Source organism: Anolis sagrei, chromosome X, assembly GCF_037176765.1.
Source record: "Anolis sagrei isolate rAnoSag1 chromosome X, rAnoSag1.mat, whole genome shotgun sequence".
Taxonomy (NCBI): domain Eukaryota; kingdom Metazoa; phylum Chordata; class Lepidosauria; order Squamata; family Dactyloidae; genus Anolis; species Anolis sagrei.
In genome coordinates, this window is record NC_090034.1 from 20,922,011 (window position 1) to 20,934,904 (window position 12,894).

A 12,894-nucleotide genomic window follows, 5' to 3' on the forward strand; every position below is an offset into this window, starting at 1 on the left:
CTGAGTGGGCTTTTCCCCAGTGCAGTTGCAAGGACAACAGGCAGAAATCCTTTAATGGTGGATCTGCAGGTATGACAGCTAGAAATCCACCTGAGCTGGCTTTCCCCATTGCAGTTGCAAGGACAACAGGTAGAATACTTTTCCTGGCCCAACTACAATGGCAACAGGCTCCAACCGGTGCGGCTTTTCCCAAGAGGGCCATTACCTTTTGCATTTAAAAAAGGGGTAGGGGATGAAAAGGTGGGGGTGAAAAGGGAAGGGGGCGGAGCTTAGAAGCGGTGGCCCCTCCCTCCCCTTTGGAAAGGGCATATAAAGTCCTGCAAAGCGAGAGCCGAAGGGAGGCAAGGAGGGGAGCATCTTTGCAGCCTCTCTCTCTCTCTCTCTTTCTTTCTCTCTCCATCCAGATCCAAGGCCAAGCCCCGGGGGTCCGACTAGATGCCCTCATGGCGGCCCCGGCTCTCCTGCGCTGGGCACTGGCCTGGGCGCTGCTCTGGGCTTCGTCCGCCGCCTGGTACAAGCACGTGGCCAGCCCCCGGTACCACACGGTGGGGAGGGCTTCGGGGCTGCTGATGGGGGTCCGGCGCTCGCCCTACCTGTGGAGGAGAAACCCCCCCGCCCAAGAACAAGGGGGGCAGGAGCAGCCTCCCCTCCTGGGAGACCCCGGCCCGCCGGCCCCGCCGCCGGGGATCCGCCTGAGCTCCGCCCGGGAAGGCTTCCCTTGGGCAGGGCAGAGGGCCCCCTGGAAGACCAGGAAGGGGGCTTGGGCGTGGGCCGCCCCATGGAGCCCCCCGGAGCAGCAGCAGCAGCGGAGGAGGAGGAGGAGGAACCCCCGACCTCACGGAGGAGAGGAAGGAAAGGAGGACAGGTGAGAGGAAAGGAGAGGGAAAGGACAGGCCAGAGAAAGTTGCCCAAAGGAAGGAGAAAAGAGGAGGAGGAGGAAGGGAGGGGTGTGCCAAGAAAGAAGAGGAAGGTGGGAAGATGCCCACAGCAAGCGGAAAGGCAGACCACAGACTCCAAGGAGGAAGAGGGAGGAAGGGAGGACAGGTGAGATGAAAGAAGGGCGCAAAGTTGCCCAAAGTAAGAAGAAAGAAGGAGGAGGAAGGGGATGCCCGGTAAGAAGAGGAAGGTGGTAAGATGCCCACAACAAGCCAAAAGGCTCACCTGTGGACTCCAAGGAGCAAGAAAGGTTGTCCAGGTGAGAGGATGGAAGAGGGGACAGGTGGAAGAAAATGACACCAGGTGAAGTTGCCCAAAGTATCCTTACTTTGGGCAACTTCACCTGGTGTCATTTTCTTCCACCTGTCCCCTCTTCCATAAAGGGATGTAAAGAGGAAGAGGAGGAGAAAGGGGATGTTAGGTCAGAAAAGAGGGCAAGACGAAAGGCTTGCCTTTGGATGCAGAGGAGGGAAAGGAAGGGGGGGGGAGGAAAAAGCAGAAAAGGACGCAAGTTGAAGTTGCCCAAGGAAGGAGGAAGAAGGAGGAGGAAGGAGGAGGAGGAAAGGGATGCTTCCTAAGAAAAAGAAGGTGTTAAGATGCCCACAGCAAGCAGAAAGGCTCACCTCTGGATGCTGAGGAGGGAGAGGAACAAAGGAAGACAGGTGAGAAGAAAGAAGGGGGAAAAGTTGCCCAAAGTGAGGAGGAGGAGGAGGAAGGGGATGTTAGGTCAGAAAAGACAGCAAGCGGAAAGGCTCGCCTTTGGATGCAAAGGAGGGAAAGGAAGGAAGGAAGGGGGGGGGGGACAAGCAGAAAAGGATGCAAGGTGAAGTTGCCCAAAATAAGGAGAAAAGAGGAGAAGGAGGAGAAAAGGCATGCCAGGCAAAAAAATAAGAAGTTGCTAAGATGCCCATAGCAAAGGGAGAGGATAATGACTCCGAGGAGGAAGGAAGGGAGGAAAGGTGAGCAGAAAGAAGGGGATAAAGTGGCCAAAAGTAAGTAGAAAAGAGGAGGAGGAGTAGAAGGGGGAGGAGGAGGAGGAGGAAAAGGGTGTAGGTAAGAAATAGGAAGGTGGTAAGATGCCCATAGCAAAAGAAAAGGCTCACCTTTGGACTCCGAGGAGGAAGGAAGGGGGGACAGGCAAAAGAAAGAAAAAGACACCAGGTGAGGTTGTCCAAAGGAAGGAGAAAAGAGAAGGAGGAGGAAGGGGGAGCAAGGTGGTAAGATGACCACAGCAAGAGGAAAGGCTCACCTTTGCACTCTGAGGAGGAAGAGGAAAGAAGGGAGGACAGGTGAGGATATGGAAGATGGAACAGGTACAAGAAAAAAGACACCAGGTGAGTTTGCCCAAAGGAAGGAGAAAAGAGGAGGAAGGGGATGCCAAGTAAGAAAGAAGAAGGTGGTAAGGTATCCACAGCAAGCAGAAAAGGTCACCTTTGAACTCTGAGGAGGAAGGGGAAGGAAGGGGGGACAAGTGAGAGGAGACAGGGATGGGCCAGGTAAAGTTAAAAACCTCCCTGTCAAGCAAGAGAGAGGAGTAAGAAAGAAGGTGGAGGAGAAAGGGAGTGCTTTGCAAAAGGAAGAGAGACCAGATAGGACTCTCACAATGTTGCTATTACACTATTTAAAAATATTTAAAAAAAATCTGTTCCTGATTTGAAAATGTGATTTCCTAATTAATTATGCAGTCCTTACTTTGAAAGTAGTTGTTCTACTCCAGAAACTTTGTTTTTGTGGCTGCCACAAACTACGTTGACTTGGATGAGACACGATGAGGCATTCATTGAAAAAGTAGAGCAAAATGTGCTGCAGGATGTCCCACAAAAACAAAGTTTTTGCAGTCTAATCAGCTTTTTCCATGTTTTTATGATAGAACCCATTAGGAAATGATATGTATCACACAGGCACAAAAATCATGTTACATTGCGTTACATTTAACACTGCCATGCTCCACATAAAGCCTTGAGGAGCGGTGGGTAAGAAATACGGTAAAACGTTTCATCATAATCATCTCTGTGGTATCCTGTTTCAATCCTTGGAGAGAGGTAGGGAATAATAATAATAATAATAATAATAATAATAATAATGCTAATAATACTACTACTACTACTACTACTACTAATAATAATTCTGCTGTATACCACCTCAAGCCTTGGAAAGATAAGAAACAAATGTAATCATGTGTTGTCAAAGGCTTTCATGGCTGGAATCACTGGATTGCTGTGAGGTTTCTGGGCTGTATGGCCATATTCCAGAAGCATTCTCTCCTGACGTTTCGCCTGCATCTATGGCAAGCAATCTCAGAGGTAGTGAGGTCTGTTGGAACTAGGAAAAAGGGTTTATATATCTGTGGAATGACCAGGGTGGGACAAAGGACTCTTGTCTGCTGGAGCTGGGTGTGAATGTTTCAACTGAAAGGGATACTAGTTGAAAGGTAGAAAGCAACAGGCAAAAGGAAGAGAATCCAGGTTAGGTTGCCCAAAGGAAGAAAAAATGAGGAGGAGAAAGAGGAAGAGGATGCCATATAAGAAAGAGGAAGGTGTTAAAATGCCCACAGCAAGCGGAAAAGCTCACCCTTGGACTCCAAGAAGGAAGAGGAAGGAAGGGGGTACAGGTAAGGAAATGGAAGAAGGGACAGGTGAAGGAAAAATGTGCCAAAACAAGGAAAAAAGAGGCCTCTATGGCAGGCATCCTCAGAGGTTGTGAGGTCTGTTGGAAACTAGGCAAGTGAGGTTTATATATCTATGTAATGTCCAGGGTGGAAGAAAAAACTCTTGTCTGTTTGAGGCAAGTGTGAATGTTGCAATTGGCCAGCTTGATTAGCACTGAATGGCCTTGCAGCTTCAAAGCCTGGCTGCTTCCTGCCTGGGGAAATCCTTTGTTGGGGGTGTTAGCTGGTCCTGATTGTTTCCTGTCTGGAATTCACCTGTTTTTTCAGTGCTGCTCTTTATTTACTGTCCTGATTTTAGAGTTTTTTTAAAAAAATACTGGCCAGTTAACACATCCCAACAAAAAAAATCCCCCCAAGTAGGAAACAGCCAGGCCTGGAAGCTGCAAGGCCATTCAATGCTAATCAAGCTGGCCAGTTGCAACATGCACACTTGCCACAAACAGACAAGAGTTCCTTCTCCCCACCCTGGACATTATTCCACATATGTATAAAGCTCACTTGCTCGGTTTCCAACAGACCTCACAGCCTCTGAGGACATCTGCCATAGATGTGGGCGAAACATCAGGAGATAATGCTTCTGGAACATGAGCAGATAGCCCAGAAAACTGACAGCAACCCAACAAAATGTAATAATCATCATAATACTTTTTCTCTCTCTAAGGATCAGTGTAGGGTATGACAGAGTTTGTGTTGTTGTTGTTGTTGATGAGAATAATAACAATACTAATTATACTATTTCTTCCCCACCTCTTACCAGAGCTCAGGGCGGGCTTCAACAGAGATGATGATGATGACTTTAATAATATTATCCTACAGTGTAGATTCATCTTAGGAAGATGCACTTTAGAAAATGTCAATTTAATGTCAATTTCCTTATTTTAAAAGGTCTTGCAAAGGCACAAGGCAGTTCTCCAGCAACCTCTTCCTTTGTTTTGAATCCTTGCAGAATGTTTGAGCTCACAATCTGAGGCAACGCAAACCTGTCCAGCAGAAGGGATGCCTGGAAAACCACACACAAATGGCCCCGGGAACATGGTCCCCGAATGGAACCCCCTTTCCACCTCTTTGGACTCATGCATTTCAATTCACTTTCCAGGAAGAAGCAGAGCGACTGCAAAACCCATCGACCTCCCAGTTCTACGATGCCTGCAGATATTTTGAAACTTCACCAAAAAAATGTCAGAATGCAAAACGGAAAATGCTCATTCCTCTCCTCCTTTTTTTGAAGCTCAGGCGGAGAATAAAGCAAGGAAACGCATAATGTGGGGCTCTCATTTCCAATCCCTCTTGTCGCTTCTCTGCAATTTCATGTTATTTATCCCTTCCCCGGGGGAGGCCTTGCTAATTAAAAATGAAATTTAATCAACGGAATGAGATGCTTCCTTGTGTAAAGAAAGAATTAGATAGTTTGGGAATAAAGGGAGGAAGGGTTCGTCTATATTGTAGAACGAATGCAGTTTGACACCTCTTTTAACTGCCATGGCTCAAGGCTATGGGATCCTGGGAGTTGTAGTTTTCCATGACCTTTAGCCTTCTCTGACAAAAGGGTGCATCATTCTACACTGTAGAATGAATGCAGTTTGGCAGCACTTGAACTGCCTTTGTGAAACTCTATGGGATTCTGGGAGTTGTAGTTTCCCGAGGTCATTAATCTTCTCTGGCAAAAAAGAGTTGTAGTTTTCCAAGTTCTTTAGTCTTCTCTGACCAAAGGATGCATCTACAATGTAGAATGAATGCAGTGTGATAGCACTTGAACTGCCTTAGTTAAATGCTATGGGATCCTGGGAGTTGTAGTTTTCCATGGCCTTTAGCCTTCTCTGACAAAAGGTGCATCTACGCTGTAAAATGAATGCAATTTAATAGCACTTGAATTACCTTAGTTAAATGCTATGGGAGTTGTAGTTTCCCAAGGTCATTAATCTTCTCTGGCAAAAAAAGAGTTGTAGTTTTCCAGGGTCTTTAGCCTTCTCTAACAAAAGGGTGCATCTACACTATAGAATGAATACAATTTAATAGCACTTGAACTGCCCTAATTAAATGCCATGGGATCCTGGGAGTTGTAGTTTTCCAAGGCCTTTAGCCTTCTTTGCATCTACACTGTAGAATGAATACAGTTTGATACTAGGTACATGAACTGCCATTGGGTTAATGTTATGGGATCCCGAGAGTTGTAGTTTCCTAAGGTTCTCTCTCTTTGCCAGAATGCAAACCACAACTTCCATGATCCCATAGCAACAAGCGTTTGTACTTATGGTCAAACCCACGTTTGGTTTACATCTGTTCATTTACACTCAACAGTCTATTAAAATATTTACACTATATACACTCATTTTGATAGAATATCTTCACATGCAATTAAAAACACCATGCAATGTTTGCCTACTAAAAAATAGAAGATCTGGCAGTCGCAAGCCCTGTTCAATGAACCAATACAAAAATCTTTAAAATTATATATATATATTCCAAGCCAGCGAGTAATGAGGAATGCGGCTTCAGCAGAGCAAGTTTTCAGCCAAATCTGCGCTGGCAACACTCCCTGGAAGACAAATTGGATAATCAATTGGAAGCAAAGGAGGTTCTGCCAGGGAAAGGAGCAGCTGGGGAAGGGAAAAAAAGAGGTTCTCTGAGCCTGTTTCTCCAAGGACGAGAGCCTCAGCTGCAGGATTGAAATGTATTTTATCCAAGGGCTCCCTGCTGAGATCCGGGTTCGAATCAGAGTTGGAAGAGACCCCCAAAGGCCATCTAGCCCAACCCTATTCTGCATTCTCTTCATCATCTCCATGTCAGGAGGGATGACAGTATATCCAAAGTTATCTAGGGTTACTATTACTATTATTATTACTATTATTGCCGTTCTGCCAGGGATTGCTGCCATTCACTGCAATGGGTTTCCCCAACAACTCATGGCCCGCCATTGCTGCATAAACCTCCATGTTCCCTAGCAATAGTATATAGCTGCTGCCTCATAACTTTGTTAGAGACGGGTGGGCAATTAGTATGATTATTTTACCCACTCTGCCAGGGGTTTGAACCAAATTGTGCCCATCTGCTACAATGCAGGATTTTCCTTTCTTCGAAACTGATCAAGGTCCTGAAGCCAATGGCTCATGGCTTATCAATGATGCGCAGAGCCCCCTAACTTTGCAATAGTTGATCCTAGCCATCTCATAGCCCCACATAACCCCATCGCCAAGTCGGAAGGGCTGGCAGTACTTCCAAAACTATTGTTATTTTCCCCATCATGCTAGAATTTAGGACTGCATTTGCATCCATTGGTTTTTCCAAATGGCTTACAGCCCACCATTACTGCATAGAATCAAATCAAAGATAATCACCTGAGAACAAGAAGGCTGGGCAAACACCTCTGGCTGTTTCCCAAGCCAGGTATCTAACTTACAAATGACTCCTAGTTAAGAACAGGGTGAGACAACAGAAAGTGAGAGAAGTCTACCCCTTAGAAGGGAAATCCACTCCTGAAAGAGTGATAATGGGGAAATATATCTCCACTGAAGATTTATCTCCAATTCTTGTTTCCACAACAAGCCGAATTTTTCAAAATTCAATGATCACAGAGATGGAAAGTGACGTGGAATCTTCTGAACACAGCAAAGGAAACCTCACATAGGTGTTAACCTTTCTCTATGAGGTCCAAAAATGTGTTTATGCGTGTGTAGCTGGAGTTACACTTCAAAAATGTCCTTGTTCCAACTTATATACAAATTCAACTTAAGAACAAACCTACAGAATCTATCTTGTTCATAACTTGAGGGTGCGTTCTCTCTCTCTCTATATATATACTAGCTGTGCCCACCACACGTTGCTGTGTCCAACCTTCCTTCCCTCCCTCTTTCTCTTCTTTCTTTCCTTCCTTCTCTTCTTCCCTTCCATCCCCCCACTTTTTCTTTCCCTTCCTCTTCCTCCCCTTTCTTCTTTCTCTACCTATTCTTGGACTGCAACTCCCAGCAGTCCTCCTGTTCGATCTACCTATCTACCTACCTACCTACCTACCTATCTATCTCTATCTAATCTATCTATCTGGAGGATTGCTGGGAGTTGCAGTCCAGGAACAGGAAACTGGAAATATGCAGGTATTGAGATGCTCTGAAAGAAATCCAAGGAGAAGAAAGCTTGCAACTTGGATCATCCTCCTCTCCTAAAGGGCCTGGTCTAGGGGATGCTGGGAGCTGTAGTCCGGAAGACAGTGTGGATATGCTATTGTGTGTTTTGTTTGCCGGGGAGTCATTTTTGCGCATGCACTGCAGCGTCTTTTTTGGCTTTTTAAGTCTCCTCTGCTGTGTTTTTCAGTGTTTATATGAGCGATGGTCACTTGTTGGCCTGACACGTGTATTGTGCCCAAATTTGGTGTCAATTTGCACAGTGGTTTTTGATTTATGCTAATCCCACAAATGAACATTACATTTTTATTTATATAGATACATCTACACATACATACATGAACATACACACAAAATAAATGAGAGACAAAGATCTATCAGAAAACTTACTGCTCAAAATCTTCAAAAATATTCACAAGACAGTATGGGACACTAAAAGAAGTTTGATAACACCTCCAAATGCAATTCATAACACACACACACAAAAGTGCAAGTGTGTGTGTATGTGTGTGTGTGTGTATATATATATATATATATATATATATATATATATATATATACATACACACACACACACACACTGTCCCCTGCCATGCGTTGGTGTGGCCCAGTCTGTGATTATGTGTTTTGTGTGTATATATGCATATGTGTGTGTATATTTGTGTATATGTGTGTATATATGTGGTTTTGTGCATGCGTTGTAATGTATTTTTTGTTTTTTGGCTTTTTACATCTCTTCTGCTGTGTTTTTCAGTGTTTTTATGAGTGATGGTCACTTGTTGGCCTGATAGGTGCATTGTGTCCAAATTTGGTGTCAATTCGTCCAGTGATTTTCGAGTTATGTTAATCCCACAAACATTACATTTATAGACACACACACACTCCTTGCTATGAAACCGTTTTGTACCAGATACTGTTTCTTCAGTTAAAAGACTGGCTAATCCATTGTAAATTTGGCAAAGAGGCACAACTATTCAAGAGCGACTTCATCATCTTCTAGCTATTTAGCACATTGGAAACGATTGAGCTAAGCGAGCAGATTTTCCCGAAGCAAGAGAAATATACTTTGAGATCAGTTTTGATATGCATGGAAGTTTCTATAAGGGAAATCCACATAGTGGTTTTTCTAAATAAATACGTACACACTTATATGACTTTTGCATCATCAAAAATATCGAACAGACTTATTTTCTCCAATATTCTTTAGAGCATCATAGTGCCCTTAACCTTAGTGGTAGGTCAGTAGTTAAGGGGCCCTGCCATAGATCCTCTCCTTGGGGCCTTATTCAGGATGTGGCAGCCACATGCTTCATAGCCCCATACAACCTCATCTCCATGTCAGGTTGTTTACGCAGGCGTCAAATCCAGTGTTAAGTTGACCCCATCAGCTTCCCAATCTGTTATGGTACTCAATGCACTTTGTGTTTTCCTCTCATCTCCCTGCAAAGCCTTTGACTCTCCTCTTGAATGGCCCTTGACTCCAAACTTATCCATTAGCTTCCCATGAAACCGGGTGCTCATCTCCTTTTGTGCCACCGACCACTCTCCAAGCCTCTTCTCCCCGGAAACCAGAAAATAATAAAAACAGACCGCACCCGCAGACCGGATGGGGATAATTGCTGTGTTAATGATTTCTATGTGTCGATGGCAGAGAGGCGAACCCTATTGAACATGAAGGGCCTCTCAAAAGGCTAATAGGTTTCATTCAAAGGTTGTCGAGCCATGATAACCACACACACATCCCCAGAAGATTTATAGTTTAACAAAGGCTCCGTAATAAATATATGATTTTTTTCCTGTTTAAAAATATTTTCCGGACTTTCATGAGTTTGAGGTATCAGGAGACCAGGAGTGGACCAACAGCAGCTTCAACCCTCATCAAAGATTCTATTGTTCCTAACCCTTTAATAAATTGTATGTATTTTTCATGACTTTTATCTTTCTGTATACTGTATCTATCTCTTGTATATAAAATGTGACCCAGAGACAGCAAAGTCTCCATAACCTATCAAAGATAATCCCCTAAGAACATGAAGGATGGGCAAACCCCTCTGGCTGTTTCCCAAGCCAGGCAATCACCAGACCAATTGTTTATGTTTACGCAGAGATAGGTGACTTCCCATGCCAGCTCAGATAAACCCAAAACTATCTAGATAGATGATTCCCTTGAAGCTGAGAGATTGTTTCCTGTGGAAACAGAAGCAAAGAGTATGTGTGTTTGTTAATTCTCTTTCTTGACAGACAAGCCCTGATCATCACCTTTTGTTTAAGGAGTCTCACACCTTTGTTTTCGGAAGCTCTTATCTTTGTCTGCTATCAAACTGGACAGTTGAGCGAATCAAAAGCTCATTAACATTTCCTTGGTATTGTCTTCACAGATTATGTATCCTCCCAGGGGGGTGTTACATCAAATGATTAGTCCTTCACCGGCCTATCCCCGACCTTCATTTCCCTACCAAAGTGGCAGCATCAGTAGAGCCTCCAGCCAATCGGGGTATGGATCCTTACCAGTCCCCTTTTTGACCAATTAGAGGAGGGAGTGGGAGTTTTGAATAGCTGTTAAACTGTATAAGATATCTTGCTTTTCTCTGTGTGTTATGCTTGCACTTTTTGAAGCATCTTGCTTGTACTTGCATCCCTTTTGGCCTAATTGAATTAAACCTCTGTGGCTTGTCTTCATCCTGGTGAGTTGTTTCCCTGTCCTGACCCATTCGGTTTAGAATATGCTTACCAGGCACGGACCCTCTTATCAGTGGTCCTAGTTTAACCACTACACAAATAGGAAATTGAGCATGTTTTGGAGAAATTACAGGAAGTCACTTTGGGGCTCTTTTTTAGCTGCTTTGGGGCTCTTTTTTAGAGACATAAAGCAGGATAGAAACAACAACAATAGCAACAACAACAGCCTAGAATTGTGCATTCTAATTACTCCATGATCAAGGGTAAGTGAATCTGAAGATATGGGTTCTGCCGTTAAGGGTGGTCTTACTATAGTTCTTAAAAGTTTAGCTTCAGCAGCAAACTATATTTCCTAAGAGTTGTTTAGACTTCCATCCAGCCAGACTTCTATCTGGCTGGCTAACTTTTAAATGGAGATTTGCTGGAGTTTATCATGGTTGAATCAGCAGATGGCAGCATTGGATCAATTTTGGCCAGGCTTCGGCAGCCTTGCATTGGAAAGCTCTCTGCAGTATATTGAAGATCCAATGTCTTGTTCTTATTCCAGTTATATCACCGCACAGCACAGTCTTGCCATACGGTGCAACCCTCTTGGTAGTAATTAATGTGTCTCTGTGTCTGGTTTGTAAAGTAAAAGGCAGAAAAACCAGAGGAAGACCTGAATGGACTCCATCAAGAGAGCCCTGAGTTTGGAAGGGCGGAATAATATTAGGATCTATTGGAGGTCTCTCATTCATAAAGTAAACCATAAGCTGAAGCTGGTTAATGTATTATTATTTACTGCAAAGAGTCTAAATACCTTCAAGGCACCAGATTCTGCCTCAGCTTGGATGCTAAGCAGGGCCAGCCCTGGATGGCATTTGGATGGGAGACTGCCAATATAGATCTAAGTGCTATACGCAATATTTCACAGAAAGGAACTAGCAAAGAAAGGCCTAAATCCTCTAAAGGCACCAGATCCCAACTGACTGTGAATGCTAAGCAGGGTCAGCCCTGGTTGGTTCCTGGATGGGAGATCGCCAATGTATATCTAAGTGCTATAGGTAATATTTCCAAGAAAAAAGACTACCTAAATCCCCTAAAGGCACCAGATCCCAACCAATTGTAGATGCTAAGCAGGGTCAGCCCTGGTTGGTACTTGGATGGGAGATCACCAATGTATATCTAAATGCTATAGGTAATATTTCAAAGGAAGGAACTACCTAAATCCTCTAAAGGGACCCAATCCCAACCAATTGTGGATGCTAAGCAGGGTCAGCCCTGGTTGATACTTGGATGGGAGGCCGCTAATGTATATCTAAGAGCTATAGGAAATATTTCAAAGTAAGGAACTAACTAAATCCCCTAAAGGCACCAGATCCCAACCAATTGTAGATGCTAAGCAGGGTCAGCCCTGGTTGGTACTTGGATGGGAGATCGCCAATGTATATCTAAATGTTATAGGTAATATTTCAAAGGAAGGAACTACCTAAATCCTCTAAAGGGACCCAATCCCAACCAATTGTGGATGCTAAGCAGGGTCAGCCCTGGTTGATACTTGGATGGGAGGCCGCTAATGTATATCTAAGAGCTATAGGAAATATTTCAAAGTAAGGAACTAACTAAATCCCCTAAAGGCACCAGATCCCAACCAATTGTAGATGCTAAGCAGGGTCAGCCCTGGTTGGTACTTGGATGGGAGGCCGCCAATGTATATCTAAGTGCTATAGGCAGCATTTCATAGGAAGGAACTAGCAAAGAAAGGCCTAAATCCTGGATCTCAACTGATTGTGAATGCTAAGCAGGGCCAGTTTTGGATGATACTTGGATGGGAGGACACCAATGAATACCATAGGAAAAACCATGTCAAAGTTTTCCTTGCATAAGAAAACCCGGAAATCCATAAGCCTGGCAGTATGATGGCAATGGGAAGAAAGGGGAGCCTACGCTGCATTGCTTCTTTGAGAACAAATCCTTCCTTCAAAGCACTCCTCTCGCATTGTATGACAGCAAGGGGTCAAAGCACTCAGCTCCTGAATCCTCCATAATGGAGGCTGTGGGCGGAATAAAGCACCTGGAACACACCGCTCTTTAGGCCTCCGGAATGAGACCGCTGTGCAGGGTGTGCAGAACGGCAGGAGACTTTTCTTCAAAAGCTTTAATGTGTTGTTCTTGCCATTTGCGAACAAAAGAGCAGCAAAATGATTGAAGGGGGTGGATTCTGAAACACCTTCGCTCCCCTGAAAACATCCAAGGTTTCCTGCCAGTTCTAAGTTCCAATGTCACTCGTGCAAGGAAAGAGAAATATGGAGAAACAGGGGACTTGAATCTTGGGACCCTAGCATTGGAAGGGGCCTCTAAAGGCCATCCAGATGAGTGTGAACTCCAATCTTTGCTTACTTCTTGCTCAGAAATACCCATTATTTGCATGCTGGGTAGAAAGGGGCTTGAGTATCGATATGCAGCTACACTGCAGAATTAATGCAGTTTGATGCCACTTGAACTGACCTAGTTCAG

General features: G+C 44.4%; 1 protein-coding gene across 1 annotated transcript; it reads left to right on the top strand.

The window, feature by feature from the left end:
- Positions 1-326: 326 nt before the first annotated feature.
- NPW (neuropeptide W) lies at positions 327-4,975 on the top strand. The gene is made up of 2 exons (XM_060786522.2): positions 327-865; positions 4,551-4,975. The coding sequence occupies exons 1-2, from the start codon at positions 444-446 to the stop codon at positions 4,570-4,572; spliced, it is 444 nt and encodes a 147-aa protein (XP_060642505.2). The 5' UTR covers positions 327-443; the 3' UTR covers positions 4,573-4,975.
- Positions 4,976-12,894: the final 7,919 nt, after the last annotated feature.